The 21,572-nt window shown below is 31.2% G+C and overlaps 1 protein-coding gene across 3 annotated transcripts in view; it reads left to right on the forward strand.

Moving 5' to 3' along the window:
• LOC139489445 (spermatogenesis-associated protein 20-like) overlaps positions 1–21,572 on the forward strand; it is a 243,655-nt gene that overhangs the window by 10,047 nt on the left and 212,036 nt on the right. For 2 of the 3 annotated variants that reach the window (XM_071275770.1, XM_071275771.1), the window contains exons 2-14: positions 1,165–1,287; positions 2,107–2,326; positions 5,102–5,248; positions 5,976–6,174; positions 6,539–6,669; positions 7,164–7,268; positions 8,462–8,536; positions 9,563–9,772; positions 10,257–10,449; positions 10,854–11,019; positions 11,340–11,548; positions 12,384–12,583; positions 13,007–14,336. In XM_071275770.1, the coding sequence (XP_071131871.1) occupies positions 1,165–1,287; positions 2,107–2,326; positions 5,102–5,248; positions 5,976–6,174; positions 6,539–6,669; positions 7,164–7,268; positions 8,462–8,536; positions 9,563–9,772; positions 10,257–10,449; positions 10,854–11,019; positions 11,340–11,548; positions 12,384–12,583; positions 13,007–13,255 (2,227 nt within the window). In that variant the 3' untranslated portion in view covers positions 13,256–14,336. Of the gene's footprint in view, positions 1–1,164; positions 1,288–2,106; positions 2,327–5,101; positions 5,249–5,975; positions 6,175–6,538; positions 6,670–7,163; positions 7,269–8,461; positions 8,537–9,562; positions 9,773–10,256; positions 10,450–10,853; positions 11,020–11,339; positions 11,549–12,383; positions 12,584–13,006; positions 14,337–21,572 lie in introns of those variants that run through there. The other variant, XR_011656183.1, reaches the window with a different exon arrangement.

Here is a 21,572-nt window from a genome sequence, read left to right on the forward strand (position 1 = left end):
CTAGAAAATCAATCTCAATGAGATGATCAATGATAATCTAATATAGTACATGTATCATGTATCTTGGTTTTATTATACAACTAATGTATCTTGTATCTTGGTTTTATTATACAACTAATGTATCCTGTATCTTGGTTTTATTATACAACTAATGTATCCTGTATCTTGGTTTTATTATACAACTAATGTATCCTGTATCTTGGTTTTATTATACAACTAATGTATCCTGTATCTTGGTTTTATTATACAACTAATGTATCCTGTATCTTGGTTTTATTATACAACTAATGTATCCTGTATCTTGGTTTTATTATACAACTAATGTATCCTGTATCTTGGTTTTATTATACAACTAATGTATCCTGTATCTTGGTTTTATTATACAACTAATGTATCCTGTATCTTGGTTTTATTATACAACTAATGTATCCTGTATCTTGGTTTTATTATACAAATAATGTATCCTGTATCTTGGTTTTATTATACAACTAATGTATCCTGTATCTTGGTTTTACTATACAACTCGTGTATTGTGTATCTTGGTTTTACCATACAAATAGTGTTTCATGTATCTTGGTTATACTATACAACTAGTGTATTGTGTATCTTGGTTTTACCATACAAATAGTGTTTCATGTATCTTGGTTTTACTATACAAATAGTGTTTCATGTATATATACATCTTGGTTTTACTATACAAATAGTGTTTCATGTATCTTGGTTTTACTATAGAAATAGTGTATGTATCTTGGTTTTACTATACAAATTGTGCATGTATCTTGAATAAGACAATATTACAAGGTAATGAACCAATTACCAATATTTAATTTTTATCATCTCTGAAAAAAACTTTAACATGCAGGCAGGTGAATGTAGGCCCTTTGACAGATATAAAAAATCCTTTTATTTGAGATTCAATATAGGAAGAAATAAACAATTTTTATTCTGATGGATCAACCTAAATGTAGTTAGCATGGTGGATGTTTTGTACAAAATACTGCATGTATTTAAACAAGGTTTAAGTATTTACCATAGCGTGATGTGCATGGCCTGACAATTGATATGTTTTTTTTATTAGTGATAAATGTAATTTATTCTATTTATAAAACAAAATGCAACTTTATAATTTGAGGTGTCCTTAAAACAATGTTTTTTTCATTACAGGAGAGGGATTAATTTCCAAACCTTCACCAGAATGGCGTCTTCTGATAAAGGAAAGTTCAGAAATCGTCTTGCAAATGAGAAATCTCCTTACTTGTTACAACATGCTTCTAATCCTGTTAACTGGTAAGGTATTATATCTAAATATAGATAATTGATGATAATTTCAAACCAAGTGTTTCTCAGCTACAATTACGCACAAGTAGCATATGAACAGAAAAATTATCACAAAAAAAGAGCAACTTAGGCAAAATGCACAAAATAGGGATAAGAATAAATATCACCAAAAAAATTCAAAGGAAAATATTAGAAAATAATATTAGATTACATGTATAACATGTATAGTGTTGTTGACCAATTTGATGCTCCTAATGCTTGTAGTAATTGTTCATGATGATGGACACTAGACTACTTATGTTTTCAAGGTTAAATCACAAAATCATGAAAATATAAGTTATCTTTTCAATGTCAATTTTCCTAGGTTTACAATCCATTCTGGATTAGACAATAGACAATAGACAATATTTTATTAGCACAAACACCATGAACACATTTACATTAAATGGTTATGGCATACAAAATTAAATAAGTCTAAAAAGTTCTGTCCATTTACATGTGTAGATAGATTAGAAGGTGACTTTGGAAACACCATGTATCAATACAAGACTTGCATATAGAATTGTGATACATGTAGATGTACAAATAATGATAAAGATGGCTTTCATGAAGTTGAAATAAAGTTAAAAAAAAAATTTAAGTATAAAAAAAAGAAGATGTGGTAATATAGTTGTCAATACGACAACTCTCCACAAGAGACCAAAATGACACAGAAATTAACAACTATAGGTAACCGTAAGAGCTGTAAAAACTGTGGTAGAATATAAAGGGGTTTTGAATTAGTGATATGATACCTTTTTATGTAGCTGCTTTTAATTTTTTTCTAAGGTATCCTTGGGGAAAAGAAGCTTTTACCAAAGCCCAAGAAGAAAACAAACCAATATTTTTATCAGTTGGTTACTCTACATGTCATTGGTGCCATGTTATGGAAAGAGAATCATTTGAGAATGAAGAAGTGGGCAAGATTCTCAATGATGATTTTGTTTGTATAAAGGTGGACAGAGAAGAAAGACCAGATGTTGATAAAGTCTACATGACATTTGTACAGGTAATTGTTGATGTTACTTTTGATAAAGTGTACATGATATTTGTACAGGTATTTGTTTACTGTACAATGTTGGCTTGGGAACACAGTTATATTGTCCTTTGATTTTCCTTGTCCATGAACATATTTCTAGTGTGGACAGTGTGTTACTTGCAAATATTTTTAATATCCCTTCTAAATTTTATTTCTTTATGTTTTATGCCTCAAATAGCAAGTAGGGGATGAAGTTACACTATGAAAAAAATTGGGTCATGAATTTTAAAGTAAAGTAGTGATTTGGTCCAGCTGATAAATTAGCATTTTTGAAAGCTGTCAAAGATTTCAAGACCCCCTTAACATAAAATTGTCAATATTTTGAGTAAGAGATGATGAATATTTCTATAATTTTGATATAATTTGTCCCAAAAGTAGTACAACACACTGTAAAAATTTTATCGAGAAAGCGTATGTGCAATTTTTATACGACCGCAAAATTTGAAAAATTTTTCGTCGTATATTGCTATCACGTTGGCGTCGTCGTCTGCATCGTCGTCGTCCTCCTCGTCGTCGTCGTCGTCGTCCGAATACTTTTAGTTTTCGCACTCTAACTTTAGTAAAAGTGAATGGAAATCTATGAAATTTTAACACAAGGTTTATGACCACAAAAGGAAGGTTGGTATTGATTTTGGGAGTTTTGGTCCCAACATTTTAGGAATTAGGGGCCAAAAAGGGCCCAAATAAGCATTTTCTTGGTTTTCGCACTATAACTTTAGTTTAAGTTAATAGAAATCTATGAAATTTTTACACAAGGTTTATGACCACAAAAGAACGGTTGGGATTGATTTTGGGAGTTTTGGTTTCAACAGTTTAGGAATTAGGGGCCAAAAAAGGGCCCAAATAAGCATTATTCTTGGTTTTCGCACAATAACTTTAGTTTAAGTAAATAGAAATCAATGAAATTTAAACACAATGTTAATGACTACAAAAGGAAGGTTGGTATTGATTTTGGGAGTTTAGGTCCCAACAGTTTAGGAATTAGGGGCCAAAAAGGGACCCAATTAAGCATTTTTCTTGGTTTTCGCACCATAACGTTAGTATAAGTAAATAGAAATCTATGAAATTTAAACACAAGGTTTATGACCATAAAAGGAAGGTTGGTATTGATTTTGGGAGTTTTGTCCCAACATAATAAGGGGCCCAAAGGGTCCAAAATTAAACTTTGTTTGATTTCATCAAAATTGAATAATAAGGGTTCTTTGATATGCCGAATCTAACTGTCATGACTGTGTATGTAGATTCTTAACTTTTGGTCCCGTTTTCAAATTGGTCTACATTAAGGTCCAAAGGGTCCAAAATTAAACTTAGTTTGATTTTAACAAAAAATGAATCAGTTAGGTTCTTTGATATGCTGAATCTAAAAATGTACTTAGATTCTTGATTATTGGTCCCCAGTTTTCAAGTTGGTCCAAATCGGGGTCCAAAATTAAACTTTGTTTGATTTCATCAAAAATTGAATAAATGGGGTTCTTTGATAAACCAAATCTAACTGTGTATGTAGATTCTTCATTTTTGGTCCTGTTTTCAAATTGGTCTACACTAAAGTCCAAAGGGTCCAAAATTAAACTTAAAAATTGAAATCTTGGGGTTCTTTGATATGCTGAATCCAAAAATGTACTTAGATTTTTTATTATGGGCCCAGTTTTCAAGTTGGTCCAAATCAGGATCTAAAATTATTATATTAAGTATTGTGCAATAGCAAGTCTTTTCAATTGCACAGTATTGCGCAATGGCAAGAAATATCTAATTGCACAATATTGTGAAATAGCAAATTTTTTTTTAATTAGAGTTATCTTTCTTTGTCCAGAATAGTAAGCAAGAAATATCTAATTGCAAAATATTGTGCAATAGCAAGATTTTTTTTTAATTGGAGTTATCTTTCTTTGTCCAGAATCAACTTAAATCTTTGTTATATACAATATAAAATGTATATTCACTTTTTACTACCAACTGATAAATTAAAATAATCTTTACCATTCAGTGATAACAAGCAGTTTTTTTACATCTTAATATTTTATGATGTATTTAAATGAGTAGTTATTGTTGCAAACTCCATTAGAAATTTTAATTGAGATTAGTTTTGGAATAAGGGAAAGGGGGATGTGATTAAATAAATTGGGTTCAATTTTTCTCATTTGAAATTTCACAAATAAAAAAGAAAATTTCTTCAAACATTTTTTTGAGAGGATTAATATTCAACAGCATAGTGAATTGCTCTAAGAGAAAACAAAAATTTTAAGTTCATTAGAACACATTCATTCTGTGTCAGAAACCTATGCTGTGTCAACTATTTAATCACAATCCAAATTTAGAGCTGAATCCAGCTTGAATGTTGTGTCCATACTTGCCCCAACCGTTCAGGGTTCAACCTCTGCGGTCGTATAAAGCTACGCCCTGCGGAGCATCTGGTTTAAAATTTCATTTATTGTCTAATAGAAATGCACTAGGAAATAACTGTGTTCTTGGGCCTGTTTCTGTGGATATTAACATATTAATGTTGATAAAGTGTACATGACACGTGTACAAGTAACTGTTTATATATATATACTGTATTGAAATAACTTGAACAATATTTGTTTGGGTAATGGACTTAATACAATTAAAAAATTAAAACAACACATTAATAATTTCATGCGTCTGAAGTGCTTTTCTGGATTTACCATGTTTACCTTCATCAGGAACACTCATTACAGGAAGTTGAACTATCAATGTTTGATAAGATTATAATTATGTCTGTTTTAGGCCACACATGGAAGTGGAGGATGGCCCATGAGTGTTTGGTTGACACCAGACTTGAAGCCTATTGTTGGAGGAACATACTTCCCTCCTGATGATAGATATTATGGCAGACCAGGGTTTAAGAGTATTCTGAAAAAGATTGCACAGCAGGTAACCATGTTTCATATATCATGTATATGTTTAATAGAAAACATATTATTTTTGTTTCACTACATAATCAACAAGATCACTAATTACTAATTTAAAATAAAATTTTGGTATGGTTGTTTTGTTGAAGATTTAGAAATTACTGACAAAAACAGCTCTACAAACATAAATTTTTAGGTTACTTTAAATTCAAAATTTTTGCAATGTTTTGATAAATTATTGTAAAATGAACAGGATAGGATGTGCATAAAAAAATGCATTGTAAAGTTTGAGAGTATTTAAGGTATGCACCATTTCCAAAAATCACAATAATATTCCTGCAATTTTGTTCAATTTTCAACAATCACAATAATAAATGAATTAAAAAAAGTTCTATCCTCACAGTATATATCATGTATATAATCATATAAATCTCAATAATAGAATTGTAAAATTCTAAAGTTATTGTGTGTAATGAGAAATATTCAAAGATCTGCATTCAGTGTGTATAGTGAAGTTTTTTTTTTAATGAGGTTCATCCCCAAAATACATTTTATAATGATATGCACTACAATGGAAAACAATTTTGTATTGAATATACATACATATTAATCTGAATCTTTATTTTGTTAATGTTTTCAATGAAACATATTCATGAAATACAAAAAGTAGCCAACCAAAAAAATTAACTCATTCAAAGGGAGATAATTCTGCAGTTTTGAGTTTCTAATTGATGGTATATTATTGTTAGTGGGAGGAGAAGAGAGAGCTGATAGACCATCAAGGAACAGCTATATTGGATGCATTAATGAATGGTACATTGTTAGCAGGGTCAGCTGACCTAGGACGTCCTGGCAGAGAAAGTGTCTCTAAATGTTATCAAATGTTACAAAAGTCTTATGATGAAGAATTAGGAGGGTTTGGTAAAGCACCAAAATTTCCCCAGCCAGGTATATATAAAAACATATCCTTAAGTGATTGAGTATGTCTGACATATCTCAGGATTCATAGCCTCCTTTGCATCTACTTACTTTCCTTTACGATTATTGTAAAACAAAATTTCGAACTTCCAGGTAAACATATCAGTTTTAATCAAATCAAATTGAGAATGGAAGTGGGAAATGTGTCAAAGAGACAACAACCCGACAAAAGAACAGACAACAGCAGAAGGTCACCAACAGGTCTTCAATGTAGCGAGAAATACAGGATTACATTTGCTCATTAAATAGCAACAATTGTATTAAACATGATCACCTCTTTGGTAATAATAAAACAGATTTTATGACTAATTATTAAGTGTGTTTTATTTTTCAGTGAATTTTAATTTCCTGTTCCATTTGTATGCCACAGAACCTAATAGTGAAGTTGGTAAGATGGCATTAGAGATGAGTCTGCAGACACTCAGGTTTATGGCTAGAGGAGGAATTAATGATCATGTTTCTAAAGTAAGTTGCTATTTTGTATTTAAAGCAGAAACTACTGGCAGAATTTTCCCTGATAATATTTTCCTGATGGAATGAATAATTATACTTCTCTATATATAAACAATACCAATTATTACACAGAATTTACAAACAAAAATTTGTTCACTTAAAATGGGGCAAAAAATGATCATGGTTTTAACATATATTTTTGTTTGTTCACAATTGAAACACCAAGAATAATAAAAAATTTCAAATTTTATTCAGAAATTACAAGTGTAATAATGGCTGTACAAATGATATTTTATGATAATAAAAAAGTTAGGTCTATTTTTTAGGTTAACTGTATCCTGTTTCAATGATTATATTTTTACACAACATTAAAAAATGTACACATTTGAAACATGATTATATTCAAGTTTTGAAAATTTGTATTCTTAAAAAATCCTTAAAGGCTAATGTAAAAAAAAAATCAATATATTTATGTTTTGCAATACTGATGATGAGTTTATTGACAGGGCTTTCATAGATACTCTACAGACACAATGTGGCATGTGCCACACTTTGAGAAAATGTTGTATGATCAAGGACAGTTGTTGGTGGCTTATGCCACAGCCTATCAGGTATGTATACTAGAAAGAAGAAAAAATAATTGTTAAATATGTACCTTTTATCAGGTTGTCTGCATTTCTTTGGAAATAGAGAAAAAAAATTGAGTCTTGCAAAGTTTTTCTCCTGTTTTTGTAGCTAGAACAAATAAATTTAATATTCATACAAGGTACAAATATTATGTTTATTCTGCAATTTAACATTTATGCTTAAATCTTTAATTTTTAACTACCCAACCATTGAATTTGTTTCTAAGTGACTAACATGCAGACTACTATACACAATACTTGATTAATTGTGACATTTACAGTGACTTAAGGTTTAATTTGTTTCACAGAGCTATGGTCATGGATAATTCTTTTTGTACAAAGTCAGATTTTAATCAATTTGTATTTTTAATTCAAAATGCTGAATTACAATATGAGTTATCTATCTTGGTGCATAATATGATAAGAAGACGTCGCGCTCTGAAAAGTAATCTACAGTCTTAATTGTATATTTTCGTAAGAGTCAAAGTTTTTTTAATTTATTTATTTTTTAATTCATGATTGTATATATCTGTAAAAGTCAGTTACAGTTATTTTTTTTTTTTTTATTTATTTTTTTTTTAATTCATTTCAATCATATTCTTTTTATTGACTATTTTACTGAGAGGGTTTTAATAAAACAAGATTACTGCGTTTTATTCTTCGCAATCTGTTTATATAACCTCTTTAAAATATATTCTTTTTATCACATATCATTAATTTTTTATGTCATACTTAATTTTGTCATATCTATTTTTAAAAAGACATTTTTTTTTTTTTTTTTTTTTAACTACTTACAAATTATGTTAATATATTTTTTTTTATGATGTGTAATATCCGGATAATTTTAAACATTTATAACATTTTATTATGTTTTTATTTTGTATTTGTTAAATAGATATAAATTTGTATATATAGTGTCTCATAAGCCTTTCTAGGCTGGGTATTTGTCTTATTTTATTATTGTGCAATGTATATTATATAAACTGTATAAATAATCTGTAGACAAGTATGTGACACTCTTAATAAAATAAATTATTATTTACTATAACAACCCCTTATTTTTGTTATATATATTTGAATCACAGATAAATCTGTTAAAAACTTTATTAAGGGGATCTGTTTAATTTGAATGCTTTAAAAATTTGTAATTTAAAACAGAAAGATGAATTTGATTACAGATAACTAAAGATGAAACGTTTGCTGATGTTGCCAGAGATATAGTGGAATATGTGACTAGAGATTTACAAAGTCCTGTAAGTTAATTAAAAAATTCCTGTAGATATAATAATAATGAGATGTGGTATGAATACCAATGAGACAACTATCCCAGAGAGTACAAATGTCTTGGATTTAATTAGGTATACGTTACAGTTCATCCTTCAACAATGAGAAATCTGAAACTGTATAGTGAGTCATAAAAGGCCTTTACATGCCAAAATGTGAATCGAATGAACATAGAAATTCAACAACCAGATTTATGACAAAAAAAAACCCAAAACCTCTATGACAGACAGCAACCAATGACAGCCACTAGATGGAGACCCACATGAAAGAAGCAGTGTTTAACATGTTTATTAAACATCATGAACATATAGCTAATAAAATTGAGAAAGGAAATAGGGAATGTTTCAAAGCGACAACAACCAGACCATAGAGCAGACAACAGCCGAAGGCCAACAAAGGGTCTTCAATGTAGCGAGAAACTCCCGCACCCTTAGGTGTCCTTTAGCTGGCCCCTTAAAAAATATGTATACTAGTACAGTGATAATGAACGTCATACTAAACTCTGAATTATTCACAAGAAACTTAAATTAAAAAATCATACAAGACTAACAAAGGCCAGAGGCTCCTGACATGGGACAGGCTCAAAATTGTGGTGGGGTTAAAATTGTTTATGAGATCTCAACCCTCCCCCTATACCTCTAGTCAATGTAGAAAAGTAAACGCATAACAATACGCACATTACAATTCAGTTCAAGAGAAGTCCGAGCTAGCTAAGCTAAGTATATATGTTTGCAGTCAAAAACATAATTATTAAATGAGCTTTTTGAAATAAGTTGTAATAATGTGTATTACAAATAATAATAATTCTGCTAATAATGATGGATATTATTAACAAGTCAATGAAAACTGAGATCTTTGTAAATGTTAAAATATTTAATATAATCAATTTTGTAGAATTAGATATTAAAAAATACCTCTGAAAAACAGATAAAAAAAATCATATCTTAGTATTTGCAAGATGTTCTTTTCTACAACCAAATTCTTTTTTTTCTCAGGAAGGTGGGTTTTATAGTGCAGAAGATGCTGATTCCTACCCAGTAGATGACACTTCAGAGAAAAAAGAAGGTGCCTTCTGTGTTTGGACCTATGAGGAGATACAGTCTCTTCTGAAGGAACCAGTAGAAGATAAACCAGACATTAAAATGGCTGACATATTTTGTTTTCATTACGATATTAAAGAGGATGGGAATGTTGATCCAATGCAGGTAGATATAATAAGTTCTCTGAAAACTAATTAATTAATGACACACATAAACATATCTATAACCTATGCTACAAATCAATGCAGAGCAGAGGAGGGCCGCTAATCACTTCAAATTAGCAAGGCTTGATAAAAAAAAAATTGTACTGTTTTTCCAACTCTTAGTCCATCAGATTTTCAGCCCTTTTGGGATTCTGTAAGCTTATAAAAAAATTATTTATATTTGATCACAGTTGTACTTATTCATATGATATAATGTGAAGAAAAGATTTACATGATAAGTTATATAGATGATTGTATATTGCAAAATTGGATAGTGTAGCTTTTGCACTAGCTGTGTATATTATGTACTGTGTTCTTTTTTTTCTCTTTTATTTATTTACTATTCTCATTATTAATTCAAGTTATGAAAGAAAAACCACATTTTGACTTATAATTTTTCAGATATTGTAATATTTTTGTCCTGATAATCTTTATGTTTATTTCAGGATCCACATGATGAATTGAAGAATGAGAATGTTTTGATTGTTAAAGGTTCTGTAGGACAGACTGCAGAGAAATTTACTATTGGAGTTGATAAGACCAAACAGATATTAGAGCAATGTCGTCAAATTCTATATGAAGTCAGACTGAAGCGACCCAAACCACATCTTGATACTAAGATCTTATCTGCATGGAATGGTATGTTTGATTACACGATACATATAATTTGTAATATATATTTATTTTACTTAGTTGTTCAGATTCAGATAATACTGGTAGAAAAAAGAGGGACGAAAGATACCAGAGGGACAGTCAAACTCATAAATCAAAAATAAACTGACAACACCATGGTAGAAGCTAGACTGCAGGACTTTTCATTAGTTTAATATATATAAAAGGAAAGCAGTTTAGATTTGTGCAAACCTGTCTGAAGTCCAGACTTATTATGTAAAGTAAGAGATTTGTGTATGTTAAACTGGTTTATTTTTACCTCATTTTATTCCTGTACCATGGTTTTAACCTACAGTGATAAGAAAGAAAATATATACATTATTTTCTTAGCAAAATCAACATTGTCCTGAAACTTGTAATTTATTTTGTAGGATTAGTAATATCTGGTTTAGCAAAGGCAGGGTCTGTTTTGCCTAACAAAGATTTCGTGGCCAAAGCAGAAAATGCTGCCTCTTTTATACAGAAATACTTATACAAAGCAGATGATAATGTCTTATTACGTAGCTGTTACACAGAAGGGAAGGATGTTGTCCAAGGGTTCGTATATTTGTACTAGCTAGTTTCTGGTGGGACATTAAGTTTTCCTAACTTTTCTGTAAGCTTTATTCAAACAAGGCCAATGCAGCTAGAATGAGATTTACAAATTTAGTGAGTAATTTAAACCAAGTTGTTTGTTTATTTTCTTTAATTCTTTGTATATCTCTTTCAATTAAAAAAGATCTTCCAACCGCTGCTGTTTCTAATTAAAAATTTAAATCTCCAAGATTTTAATGTTAAAGTTAACATATTACATGTTCATGCTAATATGAACACAGACATGAACATGGTGCCAAGGATGCTTTGATTATTTTTTCCAGACAGACAGTGATACAAGGTTTTGTAGATGACTACACATTTATGATCCGAGGTCTGTTGGATTTATATGAAGCCAGTTTTAATGACAAGTGGCTATCCTGGGCAGAGTCACTTCAGCAGAAACAAGACGAGTTATTCTGGGATACAGAAGATGGAGGATACTTTAACAGTGTTGGTAATGATTCCTCCCTTGTACTCAGACTTAAAGAAGGTAGGTAAAGAGCAAAATATTTTTTCTTTTGAAAATATGTTTGCCTTCTCATGATCACCAAATGACCTTTATATAGGGGTTGAATTTTAAAACTATATGTATAAACATCAAATGCAAAAAGTAAAAACATAAAAATACTGAACTCCAAGGAAAATTCATAAAGGAAAGTCCAAAATCACAAGGCAAAATTAAAAGTCCAAACAAATCAAACGAATGGATAACAACTGTAGCAAATAAGTGCTTTGTTCAATTAATAATAGATGCCTAGTTTCTCAATGTCCATTGACAAACTATGTCTATCAAATAATTAATGATCTTGCTTTTAGATGACAGTTCTTTAGAACCTTTAATTTTTATATTGGCTTTACAGTTTAGTAATACAAGATCTTTGGTATGAATAAATTATGAGGTATAAGTCCATTAGACAGCAACAAATAAGATAAGTTAACAATTCCATTGTTCATGTAAGACAAACTACAAGGTGAATAATACTGCAACCTAAAAAAGCAATGGAAATAAAAATGACAACTAAAAACAACATGAAGTTGACAGTGCAGTTTTGCAAGCTGGTACAATGAAAAGTGAGACAAACAGACAGTTACTGCCTAGCAGACCTGATAATAACCTACAGGTTACAACAAAACATTATTAACTTCCTATCAAGTATCAATTCACTCCTTTAAACAGAAGCTGGGTGTTATGGCAGCTAGGAAGGAACAAACAAAAAGTCAAGGGGTTGTTCTAATATATTACACACTCTATGAGTTAGGGGGGTAATTAATATTATTATTAATTTAATTAAACTAAATTGATTTCCAATTGTATATACTCACAGATCAAGATGGCGCTGAACCTTGTTCAAACTCAGTAGCTGTGAGTAACTTACTCAGACTTTCAAACTTCATTGATAAACCAGAATACATAGAGAAAGCGAATAAGATATTGACTGTGTTTAATGAACGTTTGATGAAGATTCCTCTTGCTGTACCAGAGATGGTTTCTGGACTTCTGTTTTCTCTGTCAACAACAAAACAGGTCAGTTCGTCTTGTATGATCAGGAAAGGTTAAGAAATTTTAAAAGTGTAGTTTACTATTTTAATTGGTATATATTGTGAATTTTCTCTATCTTCTGATATTTTTCAAACCTTTTTGCTTGTCTCTGAAATAAAAAAAAGAGCTACTGAACCAACACCTCTTATGTTTTGTGCTGGTAGAGTTCCCTTTAATGGATAACAGATGGTATGCAAGTTTTTCAGATAAAACATTTAAATGCTGCTAAACACTTAAGAAAACTGTATCTTTTATTGGTTGACATGTTTCACTCATTAAATTTCCCTGAAATCTAAATAACGAAAAAGAACGAACAATATGAACTTGGTTTAATAAGAAATAAAAGTTTAGACAAGAATTGTTCTGCACAGTAGATTCAATTTTGATTTCTAAATTATTCATTTTTAGATAATCCTTGTTGGTGACCCTGGTTCTGAAGATCTGACAGCCCTGATGGACTGTGTGAACAGTCATTTTATTCCTAACAAAGTACTGATAAAAAGTGATGGACAAAATGATAGTTTTCTAAAATCAAAATTAGACATTCTACAAACACTAACTAAAAAAGATGGTAAAGCTACAGCGTATGTATGTGAAAATTATACTTGTTCCCTACCAGTGACATCAACAGAGCAATTGTTAAAACTAATCAGCTGATTGAGATTAAATACATGTATAATATTAACCATATTGATGTAATACTGTATCCCTGCTTTTAAAGAGGTAATCAGAGGAGTCTTACTATTGTATCACCTTGTGGTTTGCTATCATAAGTTTTATTAATGACTGGTCAAAGCCATTCACACCATATTGGCTTCATATGAAGTGGTTGTATAATAATATCACAATGTAGACTGCTTTACCCCTATATTTGACATTTTTACCTATCATGTCTGTTTGTTTTGTTTACAGATAATTGTCAATATAATGGAATTTTATATGACTTTCATACAAGTGAGAGGTTAATCTAGCTATAACACAAAATTTAATCAATTTTCTACATAAGGAAATTCCAGTACTAAGCCAGGAGTATGTTGTTCGTAATTTTTACCACAAAAATGTGTTTGCTCCATATTTAATGTCAATTGTTCGCCTATTCACTTCATCCATCTACTTGTGATAATAACAATTTGTAGAACTAAAAATAAAGATTTTGATAAATGTTTGTTTAAATTTAACCCGTATAATCTCAAAATATGTCTGATCAAGCTATAACAACCAGATTTAATCCACCATTTTCTACATAAGGAAATGCCTGTACTTTGTGAGGAATATGACAGTTGTTGTTCATTGGTTTGATGTGTTGCCAATTGATAAGGGACTTTCCTTTTTGAATTTTCCTCTGAGCTCAGTATTATTTTGTGATTTTACTTTTTTTCTTGTCAGATTGGTCACAATTGTGACTGATTGTTAGCAACTGAAGCTACAGAACAACTTTTAGCATATCAAAGGTGAACATTTCTATAGATAAAAATTATTGTCTGATTTTAATATCAAAGACAGAAAGTAACAACAACCAAAGAATTACATATGCAACATATCACAGCTTGTTTACCCGAAAGCATATTAATCCAGTTTGATTATTGTGAAAACATTTAAACTAAGATATTTTTTTACTTTATAATTTATTGTGTTGTACATTCATTGTAAAACAGTATTTATGAATTATATGATTTTTTTATATAAACAAATTTCTGTATTTGTTACTTTGGGCATTGAATAAAATATAATCTGAAAACAATTGTCTTTAAAACGTCTTCATGCAGTGATGATTTGTACATTTTGTAATGTATTCGTGTATATCTAACACAAAATAGCTAATTTGTTACCTGCCAACCCACTGTTATAAATTCACACTCCCACCCTTCCATAGTTAATGAATATTTGCTTCACAGTCTTGTTTTATATGCATACTGGCACAGAATTAGCAATATTAGCAATTCAATATGAGGAATGTAGCAATACAATGTAAGGAATGTAGCAATACAATGTGAGGAATGTTTATAGTAAAGAGGTATGTAGCAATACAATGTGAGGAATTTTTATAGTAAAGAGGAATGTAGCAATACAATGTGAGGAATGTTTATAGTAAAGAGGAATGTAGCAATACAATGTGAGGAATGTTTATAGTAAAGAGGAATGTAGCAATACAATGTGAGGAATGTTTAAAGTAAAGAGGAATGTAGCAATACAATGTGAGGAATGTTTGTAGTAAAGAGGAATGTAGCAATACAATGTGAGGAATGTTTAAAGTAAAGAGGAATGTAGCAATACAATGTGAGGAATGTTTGTAGTAAAGAGGAATGTAGCAATACAATGTGAGGAATGTAGCAATACAATGTGAGGAATGTAGCAATACAATGTGAGGAATGTAGCAATACAATGTGAGGAATGTTTAAAGTAAAGAGGAATGTATCAATATAATGTGAGGAATGTTTGTAGTAAAGAGGAATGTAGCAATACAACGTGAGGAATGTTTAAAGTAAAGAGGAATGTAGCAATACAATGTGAGGAATGTTTAAAGTAAAGAGAAATGTAGCAATACAATGTGAGGAATATTTAAAGTAAAGAGGAATGTAACAATACATTGTGAGGAATGTTTAAAGTAAAGAGGAATGTAGCAATACAATGTGAGGAATGTTTAAAGTAAATAGGAATGTAGCAATACAATGTGAGGAATGTTTATAGTAAAGAGGAATGTAGCAATACAATGTGAGGAATGTTTATAGTAAAGAGGAATGTAGCAATACAATGTGAGGAATGTTTAAAGTAAAGAGGAATGTAGCAATACGATGTGAGGAATGTTTGTAGTAAAGAGGAATGTAGCAATACAATGTGAGGAATGTTTAAAGTAAAGAGGAATGTAGCAATACAATGTGAGGAATGTTTGTAGTAAAGAGGAATGTAGCAATACCATGTGAGGAATGTTTAAAGTAAAGAGGAATGTATCAATATAATGTAAGGAATGTTTAAAGTAAAGAGGAATGTAGCAATACAATGTGAGGAATGTTTAAAGTAAAGAGAAATGTAGCAATACAATGTGAGGAATATTTAAAGTAAAGAGGAATGTAGCAATACATTGTGAGGAATGTTTAAAGTAAAGAGGAATGTAGCAATACAATGTGAGGAATGTTTAAAGTAAAGAGGAATGTAGCAATACAATGTGAGGAATGTACAACGTAACAAGAATGTGGTTGTTAGGTATAAACACAATGATTGCAGAATGTAGTAATACAAAAGAAAAGAAAAAGTTTTCCACTTATTATATTTGCAAAATATGTTCAGCTCCTAAGCTAAGTATATGACAAGTTTGAATTCAAAGTATATAGACATGATTCCAAGAATAGCTTCTGTGGCAGATATTGATTCAATTAAAGGCCATATAGTTGCAGGAAAAGGTTTAGTTTTATAAATATTTGATCTGAGCGTCACTGATAAGTCTTATGTAGACGAAAAGCGCGTCTGGTGTATTAAATTATAATCTTGGTACCTTTGATAACTGATTAGAACTTCAAGACTGAGGTCAAGGTTAAGTTCTCTGTATGCGAATTATGACTTTCACTTAGAAAGGTAAAAGTAAAAGGGGTTATCGTCCTCCTTTCAGTGACATGTTTAACACTAAATATTTCTAACAATCTTCATGTTTGTGTATCAAAAAAGAAACAAAGTGCTTAGGTTCGTATTATATTGACCAACCACCAATTATATATTATAATACAATACAATACAAGAGGGACATAAGATACCAAGGGGACAGTCAAGCTAATAAATCTAAAATAAACTGACAAGGCTTAAAATGAAAAAGACAAACAGACAAACAATAGTACACATGACACAACATAGAAAACTAAAGAATAAACAACACGAACCTCATCAAAAACAAAGGGTGATCTCACGTGCTCCGGAAGGGTAAGCAGATCCTGCTTTTATCCATATGCGACTATATTCAACAATTTGAACTTCCACAGGATTATAAGGCGACTGTGTGTCTGTATCAGTGACATACGGGTTGATTTAAGACAATTTATTAGGAGACAACCCACAATCAAATGACTTTATTTCAATACAAGACAATGCCAATACCTTAAGAGACTCATATCACACTTTGATAGTTCTATCTCTAAAGCCCTCATTTAGAGCAATCCATCAGATTTGTGATGTTTTTCCTCAATAAAGCTGTGTTGTATCAGCATTGTAATCAAGTTGTATGTTTATTGTCCATTTACACAAATGGATTGGTTGTGATTTTGTCAGTTCAGTGAATAATTACTGGGTTTTAAATGGTCAGTTCAGTGAATAATCACTGGGTTTTAAATGGTCAGTCCAGCAAACCTTCACCTGGTTTTAAATTGCTAGTTAAAGGTCACAAATTTGTCCATTCAATTTCATAAAATCGAGGTATAGAAGATTTTCACATGATGTGTTAAACAGAAACAATCTTATGAACAAATTAGTTCTGGATTTTTTAAGATAATAAAAAGACTATTATGAGAAAACAATTTTGATCTAGTCGTGGTATCAACCATTTGTGGATGTTTAATAATTCTACAGAACTTGTAGACAATTTTAAATCTCGGTCTATTTCTGAAATTAGTTCTTACATACTTTTGATTTTTTAACCCTTTTTGCCAACATTCCCCATGTAAAATTATAAAATTGTTTTGTGTAAACATTGGACGACAAAATTTCTTCCTATGTGACGTATATTTTTCTAACGTCAGACACGTAAAGCAATGAATCTGTTTTTAATTTGATAGATGCTTGTGTGTTTTTATGAACAATTGTTTGTTTTAAGATTGTAACACAGTGATCACTGCTGTAACCATATTTTGACTATGTGTCTATTTTGTTCATGCATCGTTGTAAATATACAATTACAAGCAAATTTCAAAACTTAGAACATGATCTTCACCTTTGACCCTGCCATCAATTTTCAGCTTAAGGACCAATGATGTCTTCACAAAAATCTCTATGATATACCTTTTATGAGTCACAACAAAACAAAAAGAGAAATAGCTCATGTTACAACTGACCGTACCGCTTCGTTTCTAATTTAATAGATCATCCTGACAAGGTACATGTAATGAACATTTTAGAGAAAAAGTTAAGTGATAACTTTTGTGCTTTCTGGGGAGAAGCGATAAAATTAAAAAGTAAACAAACATATAGCTCCCATGTGGAAAAGTGTTTGGCGAGTTTAAGAGACGCAGTAACTTAAATATCATGTACCAAATATTTCATCGACATGTTGCGAAACAGAAGGATATTTTGGAACCATGTCGATGAAGAAAATGGAGGGGTTCTCACATACTATGGTGTTGGTACATTATGTATGAGTCATGGCAATATGAACATTTATACTTCTTTTTATGTATCATATGCTAAGTAATGAGCCATATCCATTTCAAGTCGATGATGTTCCCAACTGTTGGTAAAGCACTGTACAGTTAAAAGTAAAATAACAAAAATACCGACCCAGAGGGAAAATTCAAAATGGAAAGCTCAAACACATCAAACGAACGGATAACAACTGTCATATTCAGGCATTTTCTTATGTAGAAAATTTGGGATTTACCCTGGTTTTATGGCTAGCTTAACCTTTCACTTGTATGAATAAGGGAAGCAGTTGCATACTGCTGTTTAAAAGTCATAAATCAATAAAGAGGAACAAATCCGGGTTACAAATTAAAACCGAGGGAAACACATCAACTATAAGAGGAAAATAACGGAACAACAGAAACACTGAAGTGCAACAAAAACGAACGCGAACATACATAGAAAATGGCTATTTGATAAAAACCGCCAAATTCTTTACTTGGTACTTGACATTTTATGAACAAATGGTGGGTTGAACCTGGTTTTATGGCTAGCTAAATCTCCCGTTTATATGGCTATGTTAAAAATATCGCTTTAATGACAACACTAAGTGACAGTCGCATAACATGCAATATATTGACAACAATGTATGAACAAAGTATACAGACATAATAGGTAAAAATAAATGTAAATTAGGGTACAGCAGTCAACATTGTGTTATAATCTAAATCAATATAAAAACCAACAAATATGTCAACGACAACAAAAAAAAAGCAAATATAAAAAAGCAAATTAGCCATTATAATAGTATTGATATCATACTCCAACTTTATATCCCATTCAAGTTCTTTAAACTCAACTATGTTATTATTTTGATTTTTCTATTTATTTATTGGCGGTAATGTACACAGGTGATGGATAAGGGCCGGAGACAAATACACTTCTCAAGCAGAATGTATCTGTCCAATATCTTCATACTTCCCTTTTGTATTGAGTTTTACATTATAATTCATATCGTCGAAGCTGCATGTGTTTATGCCCGCGTCACACTGTCCCGATTTTTATATACGATGGTCACCCGAATACGAAAATTGTAAGTTCGTACGAAGTTGGTCCCGATCTCGTTAAAATACCAAAAGGTGACCGAAGAAAATACGATGAATAACGAAGTCTATACGATGGTGCCGAAATTATATACGAAAGCAAAAGATGGACATACGAAAGTTAACCGAAGAAACGTATTTAAGCTTCATAACTCAGCCGAAGCCGATACGATGGATCACGAAGGCTACACGATGGATTACGATGATGGCGCGATGGCCATACGATGTATAAAAGACGTCGTGTACAGCTTACGATAAGTATACAAACGATCTAAAAATGCGTTCTACCTGTTTTGAACTTTTTTATGATACGAACAGAATTTCGACAACATAATGTTTCTGTACAAGTCTGCCGTGCATGGCGGAAAATCGATTCTTATAAAACTTAGTGTATTATCCCCTCGCCTACTACATATAAGTTGCGTGTAGATAGAATTGTTATGGACACTCTAGAAACAAAATGCTCAAAACTTGGTATGGTGTTACTCGTTAAGAATATCTTAAGCGCTATTAACTTAAAAGTTCAAAGGTCAAGGTCACAGTGGCAGTTGTCATACAAGGCAATATCACCCTTGTGGACACTCTAAAACCAATATGCTTCAAAAGATTTTAACCACATTTTGTATATTGTTCCTCCTTGTAATGATCTGACATTTTTTACGTTCAAGGCCAAAGGTCAAGGTTATGCATATGGACTTGTTTTTTCTCCTTGAAATAGCATACTAGTAGTACACAGGAAATTGGTTGCTCATTTTTTTACCTACTGGTTCTAAAGACAATATAAAAGGTATTTTCAAATACTGAATGTTTTGGTTGATTTCTAAATAGTTTATGTATCAAAGATGCATATTCAATTTACCATTTTCTGCATGTGTCATATACAAATATAGTGTCCATATTTGTCCCCAATATGTTACATACGAGGGATGCAACGCTCGGCATTGCCTTGTTTGGACTGTAAAATGTGTGCACTAGTCTGAATAATCACCCATATTTATGCCCATGTTTACTGATCTATCTTTAAAGTAAGGTAATGGGTTCGTTGATCCCTTTTATTTAAGAGCTCTTTCCAGTAGAATATCATAATAATATAGACAAAAGGAAGGATGTAGGGAAAGCAACAAATGCGGCAAAATATGACATATAGAAAACAAAATGGTTATGGAATAAAGATTCGTGTGACAACAACTCATACGATACATAAAAAATCAGAACAATGAAGAAAAAGTTGGTTTCCCTATATAAACGTGTACATGCAGTGTTGGTGTATGAGTCGCGTTTTATGATTTTCATTATGTTGCTTGATATGAAAAATTGACAAAAGATAATATTTTACTTGTAAAAGTAAATACTGAGCCTGTAATAGCTGCTCTTCTTGTTCCATTTGAATTAACAGAAACAACGCTGTCGTATTTCTTGTTCTCATAGAATCATATGATATGAGGTCCATGTTTTTATCGCGCATTGCACTTTAAATAATTTAGCGCCAAAACTTAACTTACACTTAGCTGGATTTATTGCCGTCGTAGTTCCATCTTGTCGCCTTCGTACTTGTATTCGATGGCAACACGACGGGAATACGAGGTCTTCACGAAGTCGTGCTTCCATCGTAAGACCCTCTGGTAGCTTCGTGACTCATTCGTATAGACATCGTAATGTCAAAACTGCCCGATTGAAACGATGGAAACACGAATGCAATACGATGTTCAAAGATGCATTCCCGGTGACATTACGATGGTGAGGATGGTGATACGAACTCAATACGAACCCTCAACATCGGACGCACCTTCGGGGATTTTTTAACATGTTAAAAAATTTAGAACCCTTCCCGAAGTTTTCCCCGAAAGCTAGAAAAAGTCGCCGATGGTTCTACGATGGTTAAAGATGGCGTTACGAATAGCCCGATCTGGATACGATCAGTCCCGATTTTGAAAATTTCCATAATCGTGTTGCTATCGGCGTAAAAATCGGGACAGTGTGACGCGGGCATTACAATTTGGTTTGACCAATTGTCTTATTTAACCGATCGTTTTCAAACGACGATAATTGTTTGACGATTTTTTACAATGTTATTCAGAGTTTGATATTTCTGTTTGGTTGCTTTTTCTTTTCCTTTTACCCATTATACCTTTATTTTCTTTTATATGGGAAAGAAGTTCCCAATTACAGTATGAAAATCTATAAAATGAAAAAAATATATTTAAAATTTCTTATAAACTATCTTTTACGGTCTTCCGCATTTGCGTAAAATTATCTTCTTACTTCCAATCTTCTTTGTAATGGGACTTAATTAGATGAATTTGATTACGGAAAAAAACTACCAGTTTAACAATTAAAATAAATTCCTTACATTTTAAAATGAGTCTGACGATTAATCAACATATGATGTTATTGCAAACCAAAAAGGTTCTCTGGGGAAACTTGGAATCAACTTCAGATTTCAGTATGTCATAATACGGCTTGGTATCGTGGTCTTTTAATAAAAAATATAAATTATCACAATTCTATCTGAAAATTATTTGATATGAAACAAAAAAGTTACCAGAATAATGATA

The sequence above is a fragment of the Mytilus edulis genome, chromosome 9 (assembly GCF_963676685.1).
Source record: "Mytilus edulis chromosome 9, xbMytEdul2.2, whole genome shotgun sequence".
Classification (NCBI taxonomy): domain Eukaryota; kingdom Metazoa; phylum Mollusca; class Bivalvia; order Mytilida; family Mytilidae; genus Mytilus; species Mytilus edulis.